General features: G+C 44.9%; 2 protein-coding genes across 2 annotated transcripts; one reads left to right on the top strand and one right to left on the bottom strand.

Moving 5' to 3' along the window:
• EXOC8 (exocyst complex component 8) lies at positions 1,540-6,745 on the bottom strand. The gene has a single exon (XM_005674519.3). The coding sequence runs from the start codon at positions 6,541-6,543 to the stop codon at positions 4,360-4,362; it is 2,184 nt and encodes a 727-aa protein (XP_005674576.2). The 5' UTR covers positions 6,544-6,745; the 3' UTR covers positions 1,540-4,359.
• Positions 6,869-21,289, top strand: SPRTN (SprT-like N-terminal domain). The gene is given in 5 exon segments (NM_001243554.1): positions 6,869-7,379; positions 8,367-8,466; positions 15,145-15,273; positions 19,000-19,267; positions 20,305-21,289. Coding segments are annotated over 5 exon segments (1,452 nt in total). The 5' UTR covers positions 6,869-7,158; the 3' UTR covers positions 21,039-21,289.

Below are 23,182 nucleotides of genomic sequence, written 5' to 3'. Positions count from 1 at the left end.
CTCTGCATGACTGGAGCTTTCTTTCTTTCTCTCTTTTTAAATTTTTTTGGCCAAACCCATGGCACATGGGTGTTCCCAGTCCAGGGATCAAAACTGTGCCACAGCAGGGACAACGCTAGGATCCCTAACCCACTGCGGCACAAGGAAACTCCAGCTGGAGCTTAAAGACCTTAAAGATGAGTTATAGACATGGCTCTCCAATCTTTAGCTCAGCAACAATGGCACTGTGACAATGACATTACTTCCCAAAACCATCCACCGCATTTCTGCACTCCTGCACTCCTGCATCTTGGCTTATGTTTGCCCTCCCGTCTTCCTTGCACATCTAAACCTTGTCCGTTCCTCCAGGACCAGCTCCAAGCCCGCAAGTCCACAAGGATTTTCCAAACTTAGAACAACACTGCTTCTTCCTTCTCAGTACTCCCATGGCTTTTAAACTGCAACACTGGTTTTTATGGGTTCAGTTTTTGCAACACGGCTTGCAATTTTTTTTTTTTTTTTTTTTTGTCTGTGTTTTTAGAGCCACACCCGTGACATATGGAGGTTCCCAGGCTAGGGGTCCAACCTGAGCTATAGCCACCAGCCTACACCAGGGCTACGGCACCGTGGGATCCAAGCCGCGTCTGTGATGTACACCATAGCTCATGGCAATCCAGATCCTTAACCTACTGAGTGAGGCCAAGGACTGAACGAACTGTGTCCTCATGGATGCCAGTTAGGTTCGTTAACTGCTGAGCCACGACAGGGATTCCTCAATTATTCGTCTCAATTACTGGAATTAATTTTCATTTGCAACAGTTTTGCCTTTAATTTGCTAATTTTTTTCCAAGTTTTTATTCTGTACTTTTCCAACTTTCAAGTATGTTAAGAGAAAGCATGCTTAACTTTATTTTGCCCTCCTCACCTCACATTTTAGTCACTATGTGGCGCAGCATTTGAGAAATAGTATTAAATCAATTATGTGATAGTTCCTACAATATCCACACATTATTTTTAGTTTTAATTTTTAAAAGATTTAAAATTATTTGGCATTATTTTAATTTTTAAAAGATTTAAAATTATTATTATTGCAGCATGCGGAAGTTCTTGGGCCAGGGATCAAACCTACACCACAGTCAGTAGTGACCTGAGCCACAGCAGTGACAACACAGGATCCTTAACCCACTGTTAGGGCCATCAGGGAACTCCCACACATTATTTTTTTTTTTTGAAAACATGTCATTTTGTCATTTATGATCCTAGTTCCTAGGTCATGTGGCCCACATTATATTTTCTTCATTTAAAGGTGTGCAGATGATAAAACCCCACTTTTTAGAGTAAATTCATTTTGTACATCTGAAATCAAGGGAATCCTAAGTTGTGATCTGACTTAATTCACAATTCTGATAGTAGAACACTTATTTAAATTAGCTAACACTTTTGAAACTACCATCCCCATTTAGAAAAGATAAAAAATAGCCTAGGCTTTTAAGACACTTTAGTAAACCAACAAGAATATAAACCCTCATTAAAGAAATAGACACAACATTGAAACATCAGTTTTATCCAGTGTAAGAAAAATCTTAAGCTTTATTTTAGTGAAACATTCCAGATTCCCTCAGATCACTTATCAATAAATGTACACATACTGATCTTACACTACATGGCAAGTCCCGAATTCCCACTCCTAGGTAAGCAAACTGCAAAATACAAGTGCTGATAACAGCTATAGGTAGTATTTTAAACAAAAATAAGTGAGTGTTCAGCACTTAAGTGAGATGAGGCTTGAGGGCACAGTCTTTACGGCACCAGCCCGCTGTGGCCTCCCTTTGCCTGGCAAAGCAATAAAGCTGATATTTTTTTTCTTAAAAAAAAAGAAATGAGGCTTTAAGCAAAAAGACTTAATTCCACAGGGCATCTTTTTTCAACAGTAATTAATTCAATCAAGTCTGATTCCAAGCTCAAGTGACAGTGTTATGTTTTGAAGCAACTGAAAAAGAGGCAATCGACACTTCAGAGGTATAATACAGTATATACTATACTTTCAGACAACCTCTAGCGCATTCAATATGTAGACCTTGTTTTGGAGTCTAATTAAACAAGAACTAGAGAGAAGCCCTCTGACCCCACTTGCAGAAATGCAGCGACATTGCCCCGTGTTGGCACAAGGGTACACGGCAACACTGGTGATCTTCAGTCAGCTTCCCACACTAACAGATGCACCAAGAGCATTACCTCCTACAGCTCCAACTCTGATTAAGAAACATGGAACTTTTAACACAAGAAAATTCGGTACTTCCAGTTTTAAAAAGCAGACAGTTCTCTGAAGAGACAACCATTGAAATATCTGAGTATACACATTGAGGCTTTTTACAACATCATCCTTGAAGAGAGGTTTTGATTTCAGAAGTATCATTTCACAGACCCAGCATCAAATATTTACACAATCCATGTTTCACATAATATTAGAAACTGTAAGTGGCACAAAATAATCACAAAATTATTATCAAATTCAAGTTAACAGTGATCTGGAAAAGAAGGCTAATTATAACTGCTTTGTTCAACTGAAATATTCAATGATGGTTATTAGCTAGAAAAATGCTAAAGTTATGTGAAAAAAAGTCAAAGAAAAACTGTCACTGATCATTTTCAACCTTTTACCTATGCATAGCTAAATATAAAATAAGAGGGCTTGTCTGGCATATGAGTAATTAAGGCAAGGAGCTTTACAACCCTAAGCTGCTACTAGGCTCCTACTCTTTTAGGTTTTATGTAATTTCCACAGTCTTCATTTCACTACTTTTATTCAGATAAAAAAAAAATGACCTTTTGGGAGTTCCCACTGTGGCGAAGTGGAAACACATCTGACTAGTTGCCATGAGAATGAGGGTTTGAGCCCTGGCCTCTTTGAGAGGGTTAAAGATCTGGCATTGCCACGAGCTTCGGTGTAGATGGCCGATTCCACCCAGATCCCAAGTTGCTGTGGCTGGGGCGTAGGCCGGCAAGTGCAGCTGCGAACTGACATGACCCCTAGCCTGGGAACTTCCATATGCAGCAAACGAGGCCCTAAAATGAAGAAAAAAAAAAAAAAAGAAAGAAAGAAAAGAAATAACCTTTTGAAGTCATCAGCAGCAGAAATGGCATCTAGGGACAACTAGAAACTAGGGGGAAAGATGGGCCTTGGTACAATCTCTCGCCGCGTATGAGGAATAATGTGTAATCAATACACAATACAAGCAATACTTTATAGAGACCTTGAAAAGCTCACATTTCTTTAGTTATTTTTGTTTTACTATACAATCTGAAGTAGGCAGATACTCGGTTTGAAAAACAAATAAAAAACAAGAAAAATGGAGCATTTTAGGAGTCACCAAAAGTTTTTGCCTCCTTGCTTTGGACACTGTCTAACCTTTCTGTTCTCCACTGAGCCACAAAAAGCCCCCCAAACAAATCTCTGCCCAAAGCAGTCATACTCGAGAACACCAGAATCTGCATGTAATTTTTTCCTCATTTCCCATCCAGCCAGACCCTGAAACCTAAGTTAAGTATTTCAATGAAAACTTTTCACCCATCTGTATGAAGTCCAAGCCCCTATATGTAACCCACACTGAAAGGGGATCCAGACAGCTAAAATCACTGGCTGCTGCCAGACCCTCAGTGTGCCCTTTGTTATTTTTCTTCTTTTTTTTTTTTTTTAATATGATAAAGACAGAAGCTCCAGCTGGAACTTGACAACTCAGGAACACGTTTAAAAAAAACCACAAAACAAAAAAAGTATGTTGTTAAGACTTTCAAGTAAATGCTCCCAAATCAAGTATTAAAATGATGCTAATTAACAGCAGACAATAATGGGCCATTTAAATTATGATGGAAGTATTTGCTGAACTGCTTGTATGACAGCTTCTACAGGGATTGGAGTAAGTCCACACGCCAGCTACCTTCATGAAGGAATTCTGTTGACCAAAATTTACCCTGAAACCAGTTTTCTCAACTCCTCCTTTCTTTTCCCCAAATTGTTCAACCACATTTTAAGGTGCAGAAGTACACGAGGCAGGAATGGCACTGTGCCCTTTAAGAAACCTAGTGAACTGGGAAACTTTCAAAACACAAGTTGAAATGCTCTGGTGTGACGATATATAGTCATTAGAGAGTTAGCATAATTTAAAAGGAAAGCATATTGTATGTTCTACTAATTCAATGTTTTTGTTACGTGGGTTTAACATGTTTTTCAATCTCCTTTTGATTTTCGCATTTCTGAGAAGGCATCTTTTATTTTTAGGCTGTGTTTGAGACTATAAAGAATACGCTAATGCAACTTAATATAAATATAAATAATATATATAAGCCATATATACGTATACACATAAACAGGTCCAGGTGTCAGACCACTGACGTTGTACTTTCGGGATTCACACGAATCAGTCTCGATGCATTTCTCAGGTCCTGAAGTTGCTTGGCGGGTTTCCCCACACCTTCCTCAAACCTTTTCTCCACCACAGGCAGGACTGTTTCGTACAGAAAGGATGCATTCTGTCTGATAAAATTCTTCTTCTCTGGATCCTGCTCACACCGAAGACTGTAATCCACATGCTGAACAGCAACCAAAATGATTTCCACCAGGCTCTCCAACAGCACCATGTGCAGCTCCGGGAAATACAGCTTCAGCGCCTCTTCCAAGAAGCCCATGGTCTGTTTGGTGAAAGCCACCACCGTGTAACTCAGGTTCACCCAGCAGTCATCCCCCGTGTACTGCTCAAAGTTCCTCACCCCACAGCTCTTCATCTCCTCTTTGAGTTTACCCAGGGCCTCTGGAGTCATCAAGTTCATCCTCCTCCACATCTCCTCTGAGTTGCGATGCTTAGTGGCTTCGATGATGATTTCCTTGTAGCTGTGCAAGGCCCCCTGGATGTCTTTCACCAGGAGGGTGTGGATGATGAAGGTGAGGTCTAGCCCGATGTCACCCAGCTGCTGACAATGCTCCTTGGCCACCTTCACACACTCAGCTGCAGTGGAGAGGCTCTCCTTACTGTCGAACACCTGTTTGCTAAAGGCAGCCGCAAACGTGCCCAGGGCTGACCTCGCCCAGACCACGAAGGCCGAGTAGCAGCCCCCGTCGGTGCCTGCGAAGTCCGCCTCAAACTCCCTGGCCGTCTCGAGAAGGCTGGTGAAGAAGACGTGGCAGAGCTTGTGAATATAGAGTAAGGTGGCACCCTCGATGCGAAGCTGGCGGATTGCGGTATGCACAGCTGCTGCCCTGTTTCTCAAGAACAGCTCGCAAGCCTTAGTGCACTGGCCAAGCCGGATTAGTTGAGAAACGGCCCGACGCGTAGCCTTGGGACCGCCTCTCAGGGACCGATCCGGGGAGAGTTCAAAAACCAGCACCTCGGTGAGCTGGCGGACACGCTCATCCACTCTGGCCCTCAGTTCTTTTACAGCAGGTGGACTGGGCTTATCTTCCAGGTACTGGTTCAACTTATCCAGCAGGTCAACGGCCCCTTCAAAGTCCCTCTGGGCGATGCAAACATCCAGGTCTTCGGGCAATTCCTGGATCCATTCCATTGAGAGGTCCACCTTCTCTTCTTCCGCCTCAGGAACAGCTGGTTCGTCGTCGTCTTCATCTTCAAACGGGTTGCTGGCCTTGGAAGTCACTTGGGGTGGCCCTCGAGGGGCCGCTGCCTCCTCCTGCTCCCTGCGTCTTTTCTCACTGAGGGCCCTCTTGGTTTCCTCCAACACTTCCAGCCACTCGCGTTTGATTTTTGCATTTTCCGCCTGAAAAATACGACTCTCGGGAAACATTAGCAACTTGAACATGTCCTTCATGGGGGGATTGTCCTTGACATTGACTACGGCCAAACCATCCAGGGGATAGAGGGCGTCGTAGCGATACATCCCCCGCCGCTGTGGCAACCAGGTGGCCACCAGCAAACAGTCGTTCATGAGAAAGCCGTGCACTCGCTGCAACTGGGCCATATGATCCGCCTCGTATTCCACCAGGTCCCCGTTGTACACCAGGTACTGTCCCGGCGTCTCCAGCAGGTGCCTGCAGCCTTCCACCTTCTCCAGCAGAGTGGTAAGAGTGCGCTGCTTCCCTTCCTCGCCCGGACCAGAACTGTCGCGGGAGGCGCCCCCGGGACTTGGGAAAAAGCCAGCCTGGCCCCGGAGGTGATCGCGGCCCCCCGCGCTGCCTCCACCCTCCTCCCCTCCGGAGGCGGTGGCGGCCCCAGCAGCGGCTGCGGCGGCGGCCGGCAGCAGGGTGAGCGGGATGCTCTCCAGGTTGCTCTTCTGCTCGGTCAGCAGATGGCTAAGCTGGTACATCTCGCTCTCCAGGTAGGAGATCTCGCGGGCCGTCTCTATGAACTGCCGGTAGTTCTGGTAGACGTTACGCTTCAGGTTCTGCGCCGTCTCCTCCGCCAGCGCCTGGATGCGCTGCCGGTGCTCCTGCAGGTCCCGGTCCCCGTCCGACTGCTGCGAGAGCTGCTTCACGTACAGCCGCGCCTCGAAGCTGCCCGACTCCAGCTGCCGCCGCAGGCGGCTCGCCCCACTGTCTGACATCGCCATCGCCATTTCCGTCGGGGACTCACGTAGTCACTGTCACTATTACTACCGCCGCCGCTGCCGCCGCCGCCACTGTCGAGGCCCACCCAACCCGGCCGAGTCCAGGGCTGAGGAAGCAGGATGGAAGACAGGCGAGTACGCCTGCGCCCGGGTCTGAAGTCCGGACACTGCGCCTGCGCAAGATGCCCCTCGCAAACAGCGCGCCGGCGCAGGGTCGCCAGTGGCCTAGGGCGCATGCGCCGGAGAAGCTCCTGCGGAAGCGAGTGGAGGGCGGAGCAGCGAGGTGTAGATACTGCGCATGGGCCGAGCATGACGTTGATGTTTGACCGTACCCGCGAACCGTAAAGGCGGTATCCGGCTACTTGAAACCTTCCTCGGGCTCAAGCTTCGGGAACCCAAGTGTTGAGCCCACTAGGAGGTGTCATGCTGAATTTTCTTTGTTGTTTTAAGCCCTAGAATCTTGACTGGAGTTCGGGGCACGCTCGGTTCTCTTTCTCGAGCCGGAGTTTACTAGGTCTCGCGAGATCTGTGGCCTGACCCGAGAGTGGCCTGGGAGCTGGTATCTCCTAGGAGCACGGCTAGGCTCTCTGAGCCATCTGGACTCCGCCTGGTAGCCGGGCAGCCATGGATGAGGACCTGGTTCTGGCTCTTCGGCTTCAGGAAGAGTGGAACTTGCAGGTCTCGGAGCGCAATCCGGCCCAGGAGCCCCTGTCGCTGGTGGACGCGTCCTGGGAGTTGGTGGACCCCACGCCGGATTTGCAGGCCCTGTTTGTGCAGTTCAACGATCGTTTCTTCTGGGGCAAACTGGAGGCGGTGGAAGTGAAGTGGAGCGTGCGGATGACGCTGTGAGTGCCGAGCCCGCCGGGACCGGACAGCTGGCGGCCCTTCCGCTGCCCCGGCGCCGGGGCAGTGACCCGGGTCGGGTCTAGGGACAGCCAGCCGTTCTCGGGCTTCCTCTCCCTTCCCTTCCTTCCTCTCTCACTGCCCTTGGTTAGCTCTCAGAAAGCCGTGTGGCCCACCCCGCGGCGATCTGACCGGTAAGGAACACAGTGAGAGAGAAGGATGTTTCTCAGTTTCCAGGAAAATGAGTTCACCCCTTTCCCCTTTCTGATCTAGGACCCAGGAGGGAGAAACAGCCAGAATCGGCCCCTAAAGATGCTGAGGGCGCCGGGAAGTGTGCTGTCCTCAGCTGTGGTCTTTACGGCGCCGCTGCCTTGCAGTGAGCCGTGTGTCAGCTTGGGAAGGGGTCTATGTTTCCATAACTTTGGGACGCGGGGGTCTTCCGGGAGCCCTGTGAAAGGACCCTTTTCTTACCCGCTGAGTTGGAGAAAACCCCTTTTGAAATAAACGACTCCTGTACACCAACGGAGTTAACAAGTTTAAGGTGTAGCTGAACACTACCTGCTAGTTTTTGAATTGATACAAAACCACCTAGAATAAGGAGTTAAGATATGATATGAAGTTGCGTTGAAAGCACAGTTCTCCTTCATATATAATTATAATTTCGGAGGAACACTAGTGGAGATCTGGCCCTTTCCACCACAGACTGGTTGATTACACCTTTTAGGGAGAGGACAGGCAGCAGCAGGATGGGATTATCTTTGAGCTGCCTGGTTAGAGTAAGGGAGGCCACTGCTGTTCCCATTTCTCCCTGACCCCGCGGAGTTGCAAGCATCTCTCAGCAAAGAGGGTCTATTTTCAGGAAGGCCATCTGCCATGGAGTTCGCCCTCAGCCTGAACCACCCAAGAACGTGTAAGGATTTGCTCTCTCCTGTTTGATTCCCTCCTGTGTACATTCGGTGAATTACAGATTTGGGATGGTTTTCTTCCAGGTGTGCTGGGATCTGCAGCTACGAAGGGAATGGTGGAATGTGCTCCATCCGGCTCAGTGAACCCCTTTTAAAGTTGAGGCCCAGGAAGGATCTTGTGGAGGTATTTTCTGCATAAACCTGATGCTTAACTCAGTAATTTAGAAATGCTTATTATGGATTTAGACTGCTGTGAATTAACCTGTACATGTGGGAAAAAAAATCAGTTTTCTCTCATTGCAAACTTTTATTCTGGAGCAAATAATAATGATTACCTTACATTTTAGTGTTTCAGAGTTAGAGGCGTCCAGGTACGTTGTCTAATTTGATCTTTACAATAATCCTGTTTATGTTCAAAGTGTTACCCTCATTTTTATAAATGAGTAAATTAAGGTTCAGATATGCCAGGTAGTTGGTTTAGAAGCAGAGAAAAACTGAGGACCTACATCTCTTTTTTTTTTTTTGTCCTTTTTAGGACCACATACATGGCATATGGAAGTTCCCAGGCTAGGGGTCGAATCGCAGCTACAGCTGCCAGCCTACACCACAGCCACAGCAACCTGGGATCCAAGCCCAGTCTGTAACCTACACCACAGCTCATGGCAACACTGGATCCTTAACCCACTGAGCAAGGCCAGGGATTGAGCCCTCATTCTCATGGGTACTAGTTGGATTCATTACCACTGAGCTGCAGTGGGAACTCTGTGGACCCACGTCTTTTCATTGAGACACACAAATTTTGATTCTCCTCTGTCAGCCACCACAGTATCCTCCCAGGACATGTGGGTGAGAACAAACCAGCATGAGGACATACTTCATATCTAGAGTTGGTGATCACACCTGCAGCTACGAAGGGAAGTGGAGCAGTAGGAGCTCTCAGACTATGTTTAGATGAGTCTAGTAGTTGCCTGAAATTCCCCAACATACACCCGGTGTGAGTTGTCTTGCCTCAGTTATAGCACCTGAAATGTATGCAAAAGAGAGCAGAAATGATAGAGGTTGGATGGAATATAAGTTAAAATGTGCTTGGACATTAGTTTTTAAGGATAATAAAAGGTAATGGGTTTCACAATAATGGGACTGTACCTAACACTACCGAACTGTACACTTAAAAATGGTTAAGATGGTAAGTTTTATGTTATGTGCTTTTTTTTTTTTTTTGTCTTTTGTCTTTTAGGCTGCACCCATGGCATATGGAGGTTCCCAGGCTGGGGGTCTAATCAGAGCTGTTGCTGCCAGCCTACGCCATAGCCACAGCAACACCAGATCCCAGCCATGTCTACAATCTACACCACAGCTCATGGCAACACTGGATCCTTAACCCACCGAGTGAGGCCAGGGATTGAACCTGCAACCTCATGGTTCCTAGTCAGATTCGTTTCCACTGCACCACGACAGAAACTCCTACATGCTTTTTTTTAACAACAGTTTTTTAAAAAAAGTAAATAGGAGTTCCTGTTGTGGCTCAGTGGTTAACGAATCCGACTAGGAACCATGAGGTTGCGGGTTCCATCCCTGGCCTTGCTCAGTGGATTAAGGATCTGGCGTTGCCGTGAGCTGTGGTGTAGGTCGCAGACGCGGCTCGGATCCCATGTTGCTGTGGCTCTGGCATAGGCCAGTGGCTACAGCTCCGATTGGACCCCTAGCCTGGGAACCTCCATATGCTGTGGAAGCGGCCCAAGAAAATGGCAAACAGACAAAAAAAAAAAAGGGTAAATAGCTACTAATTGTAAAGTGTTACAACAGAAAATACTCAGTTAATCGAAAAATAAAAGAATAAAGGAACAAATCCCAGATAAAATGAAAAGAAAGGTGGACATAATAATATCAGTTATTATATTGCTCATAAATAGACTAAACTCTCCATTTAGAGACACATACGAACTAGATTAACAGAGACATGCTTAAAATAAGGACACATGTTAAATTTAAAAGATGGGGAAAAGTATGTCATTCCAACACTAAATAACAAAGTTGTCATGGCAATATTAGCATTGGTCAAAAGATTTTAAGGGAAGTTATTTTACTAGAAGAAAAGGGATATTTCATAATGATGAAGTAACCTATTAAACACATATGGAGTTCCTGTTGTGTCTCAGCAGAAACAGTCTGACTAGCATCCATGAGGACACAGATTCAGTCCCTGGTCTTGCTCAGTGGATTAACAATCTGGCATTGTGATGAGCTGTGGTGTAGGTCGCAGATTCGGCTTGGATCTCGAGTTGCTGTGGTCTAGGCCAGCAGCTACAGCCCCAATTTGACCCTTAGCCTGGGAACCTCTATATCCTGCAGGGGTAGCCCTAGAAAGACAAATAATAATAATAATAATAAAATAAAAACACATAATGACCCTGAAAATAATAACATAGCTTTAGATGACCTGAAGCATAAATAAGCAGAAGCAAAAAGAGAAATAATTCAGTCATAATTGTAGCCACTAATACAACTCTCTTGGTAATTCAGTGATAAACAGGAACAAAATAGTAAAAATGTTTTAAAAATTGAACATGATTAACCAAATCAACCTTATGAAGAGCCCTAATTGCTTAATGGATATTGTTGCATAAATGATTAAATAAACATAGGAACAATTTTTTTTTGTCTTTTTGCCATTTCTTGGGCTGCTCCTGCAGCATATGGAGGTTCCCAGGCTAGAGGTCTAATTGGAGCTGTAGCCGCCAGCCTACACCACAGCCACAGCAACGTGGGATCCAAGCCGAGTCTGCAACCTACACACCACAGCTCACGGCAACTCCAGATCGTTAACCCACTGAGCAAGGCCAGGGATGGAACCCGCAACCTCATGGTTCCTAGTCAGATTCGTTAACCACTGAGCCATGACAGGAACTCCAGGAACAGTTTTAAAGTTATGGGCAAGAAGAAGATGGGAAATACGTGTTAATTCTTCAAGGGAGCATGTGCTGTTAGTGGCACGTTACAGTGTCTGATCAGGGGTAAGAAAGACATCAGAGGAACAGGGGCCCCTGGCCTGGATATAAAGTAGCTAAATTAATCATGAATAGGATGCAGAAAAGGAAAAGACATATAACTGGTTGAGGCGGTCAAGGGAAGCTTCATAGGTATGGATTTTACTACTCCCATCACTCCTACCATTCGCTCTTTAATGAGCACCTGCTGTGTCAGACTGGTGTCGTTACCCTGGTGTTTGCCTTTACCACCGCCCTGCAAGATCAGGGTGAGAATCAAGTTATAACTTGTCCAGGGTCACGTGCATAATAAATACCAGACCCTTGGTGTAGGCTCTAGTTTTTCTGGCTCTCCCTTTCCCTTTCCCCATAGCACTTGGCTTCATCACTTCTGCCTTAGAACTATTGCTGCTGCCAATTAAAACATGGAGGTGAGCCTGACAGAACAGACTGGATTCTGACAAGTGGAGAGAGGGGAGGAGACTACTCTTGGCAGAGGGGCTGGGAATGCAGGGAGCAAAAGTGAGGCCACTAAACTTAGGGCATATTTCAGACCAGGAGTAGTTGCTTTTGTCTGGATATAGAACAGAGGTGGAAAATAGAGATATTTGGGGATCCTGTTGTGTAGAGTCCTTTATCTAGGCTAAATGTGGAAAATGGTAGATAATACAGAATTGGAAATGTTCAGTATGATGCTGTGGACCACTTTCAAGATGTGTTTAAATTCAACCAAAAAGCAAGAACCTAAATTTTGGGGGGTTTTTTTGCCCACTTCTATGGCATACAGAATTTCCCCAGCCAAGGATTAAGCCTGCGCCATAGCAGTGTCAGCACTGGATCCTCAACCCACTGCATCACAAGAGAACTCCCAACAGCCCAATTTTTATCATTTTCATTTTTTATTTTATATTATTATTATTATTTTGCTTTTTAGGGCCGTCACCTGCGGCATATGGAGGTTCCCAGGCTAGAGGTGGAATTGGAGCTGCAGCTGCCGGCCTACCACAGCCACAGCAACACAGAATCCGAGCCTCATCTATGACGTACATCACAGCTTAGCAGTGCTGGATCCTTAACCCCCTGAGCAGGGCCAGGGGTTGAACCTGCATCCTTATGGATACTAGTCGGATTGGTAACCTGCTAAGCCACAATGGGAACTCTCTAACAATCCAATTTTTAAATGAGTAAAGGTCATGGACAATTCACAAAACATGAAATAGAAATGAACCCTGAACATAGGAAAACATATGCAACTTCATTTATAAAAACAAATGCAAATTAATACTACATGAGTACCTCTTCTTGCTTATCTAGATTGGTGGAGCTCCTAAAGTTTGAAACCATTAGTAAAGTTAAGGGAAGCTAAGCGTTCCCGTATATCACTGGTAAGAGGGCAGAATGGTACATGCCCTGCAGAGGATTTTGTAACATCTCACAAAATTACGGGTGCACTTACCTTTGACTCAGCAACACCTAGACTGAAATGAAAGATCGCTGGAGTTCACGTCATGGCTCAGCAGTTAACGAACCCCACTAGGATCCATGAGGATGCAGGTTCGATCCCTGGCCTTGCTCAGTGGGTTAAGGATCTGGTGTTGCCATGAGCTGTGGTGTAGGCTGCAGATGTGGCTTGGAGCCCAGGTTGATGTGGCTGTGGCTGGCAGCTGTGGCTCCAATTTGACCCTAGCCGGGGGACTTTCACATGCCATGAGGGGTAGCCCTACAAAGCAAAACAAACAAAAACAAAAACAAAGGTCCTTTTTACAAAGTATTTTCATTGTACTATTCACAATAACAAAAGAGTGTAAATACTATTTAGCAAGAGGGGCCTGGTTGAATGAGCTATAGTACAGCAACATAATGGAATTCTTTGTAGCCATAAAAAGGAATGAAAAGTATCTTTATGAAATTATGTGGAGAGGAGTTCCCACTGTGGCTCAGTGGTTAAGGAACCTGACTAGTATCCGTGAGGTCGTGGGTTTAATCCCTGGCCTTGCTTAGTGGGTTAAGGATCTGGCATTGCTGTGAGCTGTGGTGTAGATCGCAGACGCGGCTCGGATCCTGCATTGCTATGGCTGTGGCGTAGGCCAGCAGCTACAGCTCTGATTGGACCCCTAGCCTGGGACCCTCCATATGCCGTGAGTGCAGCCCTAAAAAGACGAAAGAAAGAAAGAAATTATGTGGAGAAAGATAGAGTGTGTTGGGGGGGGGCCACACCTGCAGCACGTGGAAGTTCCTGGGCCAGGGATCAAACCCACGCCACACCACAGCAGCGACCTGAGCCACAGTTGTGGCAATGCTCAATCCTTAAACCCACTGCACCCCCAGGGAACTTCCAGGGGTGTATTATTTTAATGAAAAAGGCAGTCCAGAAGAGTGTACACAATATTTTGTATAAGAAGTATGCTGTGTGGTGGGGAGGGGATAAGAGTGGATATAAATATTAGCAAAACAACAGTGAAAGAAAGAAGAAATTAATAATAGTATCCCTTAGTGGTGGAGAGTTCAGGATGGGAGGATAGAGCAGATCAGAATTTTTCTATGTATAGCTTTCCATAGTTTTGGGATTTTGAATCACGTAAAACTTTAAAACAATAAAGCTTACTGCTCATTCCACACCAAGGATGCAGTAGTTTAGGTGCAAAGTTAACAGAAGATTTAAGGCTGCTGTTTCATAATTTATTCTAAAAAATATGAATATATTTTTTAAGGGAATTTCAAATCAGAAGAACAAGACTGGCATTAATGAATTTTAGTCTTATAAATTTATGCTGAACAGAAAAATGGGAGAATCAGATCAGCTCTATCTCTGAAAATGATCTTTTAAGTAAATGCTGCTCTATTGAGACTAAAATCCACCGGCCATTCTACATTTCAGATGTTCCTCTGCATTCTAAAATAATGATAGCTATTCTCATAAAGGAGAAAAGCTTAGGTTCATGGAGTTCCCTGGTGGCCTAGCAGGCCTATTTAGAAATTAATAGGGAGTTCCTGTCGTGGCTCAGTGGTTAACAAATCCAACTAGGAACCATGAGGTTGCGGGTTTGATCCCTGGCCTTGCTCAGTGGGTTAAGGATCTGGTGTTGGCTGTGAGCCGTGGTATAGGTCGCAGATGCGGCTTGGATCTGGCATTGCTGTGGCTGTGGCATAGGCTGGAAGCTACAGCTCCGATTAGACCCCTAGCCTGGGAACCTCCATATGCTGCGGGTGCAGCCCTAGAAAAGACCAAAATAAATAAATAAATAAATAAACAAATAAATAAAAGAAATTAATAGCCTCTTGCAGTTCCTGTTGTGGCTCAGCAGAAAGGAATCTGACTAGTATCTATGAGGATGTGGGTTCGATTCCTGTCCTTGCTCAGTGGGTTAAGGATCTGGTGTTGCTATGAGCTGTGGTATAGGTCACAGAAGAGGCTCAGATCTGGCATTGCTGTGGCTGTGGTGTAGGCCAGTGGCTACAGCTCTGATTCAACCTGTAGCCTGGGAACCTCCATATGCCACAGGTGTGGCCCTAAAAAGACAAAAAAAGAAAAAGAAATTAGTAATCTCTTATAAAATTTTCTCCCCATTTCAGAAATTTGAAATTTTCATGTAGTTGAATTATGGATCTTTTCTGCTGGATTTTGATTAGTAGTTAAAAAGGCTTTCCTAGAAGAGGGAGTTCTTAACCTGGGCTCTACAGAACTTCAGATACTATACACAAAGATTCGTGAATGTGTGCTTATATAATTTTTCTAGAATGATGGTTCATGACTTTTATCAGTATCTGAAAGGCACCTGTGATCCAAAGAAGACTAAGACTCCAGATAGAGTAAGAAAAGGCATTTTTATTTTCCAAAGTGCCATAACAAATTAATTTGATTGTTTCTGTTTCAGACCCTCTTGCATGAAATGATACATGCCTATCTGTTTGTCACCAACAATGATAAAGACCGTGAAGGGCATGGTCCAGAGTTTTGTAAACACATGCACCGCATCAATCGCCTGACTGGAGCCAACATAACAGTATGTAAAGCCACACGCTTTTATAATGTTTAGTAGTTATTGATTTAGTATTTCCTGGGATTCGATTAAAAATTGAGAGCCGGCTTAGAAACAGATGTTATCTTTGAGGATTTTCAATAGCAAACCAGAGGCCCAGAGAAGCTGACCGGGCTTGTCCAGGACCATGTAGCAGGAGGGAAGCAGCGCCAGCGATCCCCCCGCCCAGGCTTCTGCCCATACCTTGGCAATGCGTTGTCCAGTTACCGCAGGCCAGCGGTGCCTCTCCTGGACCAGGACCATTACCTCTTAACTTTGTTTCCTCATTAGTCTCCTGCTCCAGTCCATCCTATCTTCTGCTGCCGTGTCCTATGCCATTCCTGTCATCAGAAGTCTTTGATTCATGTTTCTGCATGATATTGTAGGAGGAGGCAGAGCCTGGGCTCAAAAAAGGCTGCCTGCATCCAGATGTCGGTGCCACTGCCTGACTCTCGGCTGCTTCCTTTTACTCACGTGTACAAGGAGAGCAGTAACGACACCTGTCACCTGGATCCTTGTGAGGATTACAGGAAGTACATGCAAAACATTTAGGGTTTTTTGTTATTGATTCTTTTTTTGGCTGCACCCATGGCATGTGAAAGTTCCTAGGCCGGGAATCAAACCTGCACCACAGCAGCAACCAGAGCCACAGCAGTGACAACACTGGATCCTTTACCCACTAGTCTACCAGGGAACTCCATGTTATTACTGATTCATTTTATTTTACTTATTTATTTATTTTTTGTCTTTTTGCCATTTCTGGAGAGCTCCCGCGGCATATGGAGGTTCCCAGGCTAGGGGTCGAATCGGAGCTGTAGCCACCGGCTTACGCCAGAGCCACAGCAACTCGGGATCCAAGCCACGTCCGCAACCTACACCATAGCTCATGGCAACGCCGGATCGTTAACCCACTGAGCAAGGGCAGGGACCGAACCCGCAACCTCATGATTCCCAGTCGGATTCGTTAGCCACTGCGCCACGACGGGAACTCCTGATTCATTTTATTAAATAACCTTTTTTCTTACCCTCCTTCCTTATGTCTTGTGTTTCTAAGAGAACTTTTCTCGTCCATGCCTTTCCTCAAGTATCGTCTCTGTAGAATATGCCACTTCTATTTTCTGTCAAAATGATTTTCATCTTTATGGTGAGATATAACTTCTCCCGCCTTCGAACCTCCTCTGCTGATACATACCCTTTTACAATATCTTACTCCACTTTCATACCTCTGAACAGGATGGCTCTTACCTGTATATACATTTGTGTAGGATGTCTGATGTTGTGCCCTTATTTGGGCAATTGAATTGAACCATACAGAATATTAATGCCTACAAAGATTAAATCCCTTAATGTGTTCAAATATTTCCTTCCTTTAAAAGGCAGTAAAGGCCAGTGTGATGAAAAATTAAAAGTGCCCACCTATGTCCTATTTCCCAACTTTCAGTTTAATTTTCTGGAGAGCTCATTTAATTATTGGACAGTTACTTCAACATCAGGAAAGCGGCCTGCATTAAAACAATCATATAGGAGTTCCCATTGTGGCTCTGCGGTTAACAAACCCCGCTAGTATCCATGAGGATGTGGTTTTGATCCCTGGCCTCACTTAGTGGGTTAAGGATCTGGCATTGCTGTGAGCTGTGGTGTAGGTCGCAGGTGCGGCTTGGATCCTGCGTTGCTGTGGCTCTGGTGCGGGCTAGCAGCTGTAGCTCTGATTCGACCCCTAGCTGGGGGAATTTCCCTATGCTGAGGGTGTGGCCCTAAAAAGATAAAAAAAAAAAAAAAAAAAAAAAAATCACATAAAAATCCAGATTAGCAAAAGAATTATGGAGTTGCTAGTGTAAAAGGCTTTCAGTTTCCTCGCTAGAATTTACACTTGAAGCAAAGTTCTAGTGTACTTGTTCATTTGGAAGAGGATATGTTCTTTTATCTTGGCTGTCTGTGTGTTTTCACTGAGGTTTTACTGAGTGGCGCCCCTTGCTTACAGGTCACATTGTGTTTTAACAGACTCCACAGGGCAATTGAGAACAATTTTATCTTAGTGACTGCATTGTTAAAAAGTCATATCCCAAGGCTGTAGGAATTAAATAAGTTGGAAGCAAAACAGACCCAATGCCCTGTCTTTTTTGCCATTGAATTATTAAGCGAGGTTTTCGCACCATAAAAGAGAAGGCGGAGCCTAATGTAACTCCTTGTTCCCAAACCTTTGTCCTCCAGTCTCTTCTGTGTGTAGGGTCATTTGCGTTGTTTGCATGCTTGCTAAATCAAAGAGTTTGTTTGCTTCTACTGGAGAGATAGTGAGTATAAAACTGTTTATTTATTTATCTGTATGGTTACAGAAAGCTTAGCATTCTTTCCCACAAGGGGAATTTATTAAAGAGTTAAGTGTCTTGGTTTAAAAAAAAAGGAAGTTTGTGCCTCGGTGGAAACAAATCTGACTAGTATCCATGAGGATGCATTTTCGATCCCTAGCCTTGCTCAGTGGGTTAAGGATCCAGCATTGCTGTGGCTGTGGTGTAGGCTGGCAGTTACAGCTCCAGTTCAGCCCCTAGCCTGGAAACCTCCATATGCCACAGGCATGCCCCCCCCGAAAAAAAATCATATACACATGCCCTTTATCTTTTACAAATAGTTCCACTGAGAGGACAGAAGGAAAACGGACTCAGTGTCATTCAGGGACATCAGTTTTAACGTGGTGCCCTGCCACCCTCAGTGCCACCAAGGCGGAGGGGTGGGGGGGTGGGAGGCTAACCTTCCTATCAGTGTGGGTTCTTCTGCTTATGTTCTGAGTAGGATTTCTTCTGGAGGGGGAGACAAAAGCATCCTGCTTGAGGATGAAAAAGCACACTTCTGGAGAATTTCATTTGACTCAGTGAATGAAGCTTTTCATTCACTCCATCAGCACATTCTTACTGAGCACCTTCACTGTGCCACGCCTCCAGCTACTAGGGATACGAGGGTGAGAACAGATTAAAGGGTACTCCATAAGGCTTATTACGAAGACTCCAGCAGAGTGGGGCAAATGTGGAGAGAGGGTTTGCATGAGGCCAGGTGCCTGTTTGGGGCCCAGCAATTATAGGAAATAGTCCCCTGGAACCCTTTGGTAGGGTTACTTATAGGGGAAGATTTCAGCTTTGCAATGGGAACAATTCTTATTTATTATGGCATTACATAAAATCTTGTCTTTATCCTAATTTTTCATCATTTAAAAATGTTTCTGGAGATCCCGTCGTGGCGCAGCAGAAATGAATCTGACTAGGAACCTTGAGGTTGCCGGTTCGATCCCTGGCTTCGCTCAGTGGGTTAAGGATCTGGCATTGCTGTGAGCTGTAGTGTAGGTTGCAGATGTGACTTGGATCTGGCGTTGCTGTGGCTCCGGTGTAGGCTGGCGGCTACAGCTCTGATTCGACCCCTAGCCTGGGAACCTCCATATGCTGCAGGTGCGGCCTTAAAAAGGACAAAAGACAAAAAAAAAAGAAAGAAAAAATGTGGTTTCTAAAACCTTTAACATTTATAAAAGCTTTTGGTGTCTTTAATTTTTTGTCTTCTATTCTCCCATTTTTCTATCTTTACACAGTTTATGAAGCACTAAATTAACCACTGCTAAATATACTTTCCTAAAACATAATTTCCGAAAGCTCCAGGAAACAGGATAAAGGTGGGGCAGGGGCTGCTTATTACATGTTTTCTGAAGATTGTTACCTTGCCTCCCCCCAGGTCTACCATACTTTCCATGACGAGGTGGACGAGTACCGGCGACACTGGTGGCGCTGCAACGGGCCATGTCAATACAAGAAGCCATATTTCGGCTACGTCAAACGCGCCACCAACAGGGCGCCCTCTGCTCACGACTATTGGTGGGCTGAGCATCAGAAAAACTGTGGAGGCACTTTCATAAAAATCAAGGAACCAGAGAACTATTCGAAAAAAGGCAAAGGAAAGACAAAACCAGGAACACAGCCAGTGTCAGCAGCAGAGCCTGAAGGTAACTCTGTTTATGTGCTTCCGACTGTCCCACGACTGCAGTGGCTCTAACATAAGACAGCAGCAGCTTCAGACAACTGGCATTTAATATAAACTGCCAGGCTGTTTCCAGGGTAGAAGTTTTCAAGGGTGGACTTAGGAACAAAAAAAGCCCATCATCTATGACATGGTGGTGGAAAAACAGACTTTGCTCTGTGTGGATGTGAGTAAAAGCAGAAATCGTTTCTGCTAAAATTTGAGAGTAAAGTCCCTTTTCCTATCCTGGCTCACTGAGTCCTTAGGAAACAGAAGGCACAAAGATTGTCAAAATGAAAACAGTAATTCAGATGACAGTGCCCTGAATGTAAGTCAAGTGACACCTCTTCCTATCAGGTGGGCTCTATCCAGGTGACTTTTGTGAATTGAGTGTATTTTCACTGGGAAAAGAGGGGGATAGGCTAAGACACATGAGTGCTGCACTTCATCCTCCAGACCTGTCCCTTTTCTGCGGAGCTCGGAGCACTGTCTTTGGAGGAGCAATCTTTTGGGGGGTGGCGGGGGCGGTGGGCGGGTTACTGAGGTTAAGACTTCTTCCCTTGGGACGTCGTTGCTTTGATGTGATAGGGCTCACGAGCATAAGCTGTCTTCTCAGTTTGGAACTATTTAATAAGTTGAGAAGCTATAGCAGAATTTATGTGGAGAGATTTCTAGCTCCGTTTTTGTGGGCTGGGAAGATAAGAGCGCGGTAGCAGATTTTTTTCCTTCTGGAAGGAAACTTAATACGAAGCAATTTTCAAGGAGAAAGTGACTTTGCTGTTGGTCTTTGCTTGATAGAGCTGCTTATCTAAACACCAGAGGCTGTTTTTGTCCTCTGTGTTCTCTCGGAGCCAGCGCTCTTGGACTGCTAAAGCTTGTCCTCCTGTCAGTAGATAACCACTGCATTGTTCTAAGTTAGAACAAAATAGAGTTTCTTCATTTGGGGAAGACTATCCATTAGCTTCATATTTGTTTTGGTATTAATTTCGAGTCAAGGAAAAATCTTATTTGCTTCTATTGCAGATAAACCCAACAGAAGCAAGACACAGTTGTTAATCCCTTTTAGTGGGAAGGGATATGTTCTAGGAGAGACAAGCAACTCGCCTTCCTCTGGGAAATGGATCACTTCACATGCTGTTAATAAAACCCAAGATCTTTTCAGTCAAGACCAGTCAGCCAATGCCCTAAGATCTAATTCTAAAACTGCGGTGAAATTTGAACAGAATGGTTCAAGTAAAAAGACCTCCCTAGTCCCGTCTGTGCCCAGCTCCAAACACCAAAATGTTTTAAGCAGCTACTTTCCTAGAGTAACAGTCGCCAACCAGAAGGCTTTCAGAAGTGTGACTGGATCTCCAGCGAAGAGCCTAACAGTTGGGGACATCACTAAAAACTCGGCCCCTTCTAGTTCTCAGAGAAGGGTTACATCTTCTAAGGTGTCCCTAAGAGAGTCTTTCAAAGCAGTGGAATCGACATCTGTGACTGTACCCCCTGGGGACCAGTGCCCAGGTAAACGACCCAGGCTGGAAGATAGGGCTGCTTTTGACAATTTTTTTGTCAAGAAAAACCAAATACAGAGTGGAGGTAATGATCCCAAGTGTCCTTCACATCTTCCAGCTGCAACTCCGAATCCAAGCAGTTCATCCAGTTGGAGCAGAACAGTTAATTGTCCGGTTTGTCAGAGTGAAGTTTTGGAGTTTCACATTAACGAGCACTTGGACAGGTGCCTGGAAGGCGACAGCACCCAAGGCAAGAGCTGAAAACGCCTTTGAAAAATGAATGGATCTCACCTGTCCACTGCATCACCTCAGGAATCTCTGGTTAATGCCAAAATCTGCAGGTTATAATCTAGCTTACCAGTACTAAGTGTACTATTTTATATATACATACATGAGGTTGCAATTTTAAATCTTTTATTTCTAAAGGTGCTATCATTCACTTACTTGCCTTGCATATACTGTAGCCCAGAGTGTGTTCTGGATGCATACATGTATGATTTTTAGCTCCTTTCGTTTTTTGCTTGCTCTTAAAAGTATTTAAAACTGTTCATCTTTTTATTTGTATGTCTTCCTTAAAATATTCACTGAGGAATCCTGTCAGGTATTTAGTTAAATGGGATATTTATTAATATTAAAACTCATTCTCAGAACTGTTAATATTCATAGTGCCAGACATTGACCAAAAATATAATCTCAAGTACAGTATATTGTTTTACAGTACTCAAGGTTTTGGGTTGTTTTTTTCCCAAAATCTTAAGAGGAAGTACAAAGATTTTTATTTCACTTTTCACTAAAAGGTGGCAGCAGATTTTAGGTTAAAGTAGGTAAGTATAGTAAGATAAATTTCTTTTAGACTATTACTAGCAACGAATAGCCACTGTAATTCTGTAGATCAGAGTTTTGCTAAATCCTGAGAAAATAGCTAAATGAGTGATTAAAACTCAGTGCTAAGTAACTGGTTTATATAACATAACAAAGTTGCCTCGTTTATGTACATGGAGAACCTTATCTGGAAACAGTGCTCTGAACCTTAAGGCAAAACTGAACCGATTTAGGAATAACATTTGCGTATGTAAAAAAGTCTATCTCTTTGAAAAAAATTCTTTTCCATATTCTAGCGGAGGGACAAGTTCAATCAATTTACTTTTTTGTCTCATGGCTAGACCACCAGCCCGTTGGCATATATCCAAGGCCTTAGTTCACAAGTTTCCTTGTTCTTTGTTGCGGTGTGACTTTTCATACATACAGTGCAGCTGGGTCCTCCTGTGTGCGCGCTGCCATTGCAGCTCAGTCAAAGGAGGTCCTCGTGGCACCTCTTCCCAGTCAATACCCACACCCCACAAAGTACTGCTGTTTTCACCTGTCACCACAGGTTGGTTTAGCTTGTTTTGGAACCTCATAAAGTGCTATCTTTGTGGCTGTGCGTAGCAGAAGTTTCTTTTCATTGTCCTGTAGGACTTGTATGAATATGCCAGAGTTTATTCACTGGAATTATCTCCTGTTTGGGGCGTGGGCTATTATGAATAATGCTGCTAAGACCATTCTTATTCATTTCTGTTGAGCATATGCCTGGGACTGGAAGGCAGGTTTTACCAGGTGCCTCTTCATTCAGCTTTAGTAACTACTGCCGCTGTGTGCTCCTGCCGGCAGCGTAGGAGAGCGAGCTCCAGCTGTTCCAGTCTTCCCGCCACTATCCATCCTTTTCACTTTAGCCTCTCTGGTCGAGTGTGTACAGGTTTTAATAGTTCTTAAGCACAGAGTTCAACAATAGTACTTAATAAACATTTATAGATGAATGACTTAAAATGAATAGAGGATCATTTTCTCTAATTCATTTTAACAAATCATGTGCAGGTAAACTTTGTTTGTGTGCAAAAGCCGTACAAGGTTCTGGAGCTATGAAGTAAGGAAGACAGCCCATGTCCTCAAGGAGCTTTACCGCCTAGTTGAGGAGGGAGACCAAAGTGGATTACTTTCAGGAGTAAGTGCTATGAGGGGAGAGGGTTCGTGCCAGGTGCTGTGGGGACTAAAAGGACAGTCAGGGCTTCAGAGGATGGAAGATCCAAACCCTGCAGATGAGTCTTCAAGGGCAAGTCAAGTCAGCCTGGGGAGAGGGTAGAAAGGGCCTTGCAAAGAAGAGCACAGCAACGGCATAGAAGTAGACCAGCAGGTCTACTGGGAGAACCAAGCTCTTCGCAATGGACAGAGCATAGACACTGAGGGTAAAATGGCAGAAGGAGCAAGACAGCAGACAGGGCAGGCTGAAGTAGAGCTTTGAGCACACCCCCCTCATGTTCATTGTGTGGTCCCTGTTAATACACACCTCTTGAGGCTGGTGGGAGCGGCGCGCTAGGGACTGGGAAGGTCTGTGAGCCAGTCGAGACCATCTGAGAGTGTTTTGATGG

The sequence above is a fragment of the Sus scrofa genome, chromosome 14, assembly GCF_000003025.6.
Source record: "Sus scrofa isolate TJ Tabasco breed Duroc chromosome 14, Sscrofa11.1, whole genome shotgun sequence".
NCBI lineage: Eukaryota > Metazoa > Chordata > Mammalia > Artiodactyla > Suidae > Sus > Sus scrofa.
Note: the sequence above shows the minus strand (reverse complement) of the source record. Positions and strands in the feature narration are given on the sequence as shown.

Bases quoted from the DNA above. Each gene is read 5' to 3' on its own strand.
- EXOC8 (XM_005674519.3), bottom strand. From the start codon at position 6,543: ATGGCGATGGCGATGTCAGACAGTGGGGCGAGCCGCCTGCGGCGGCAG.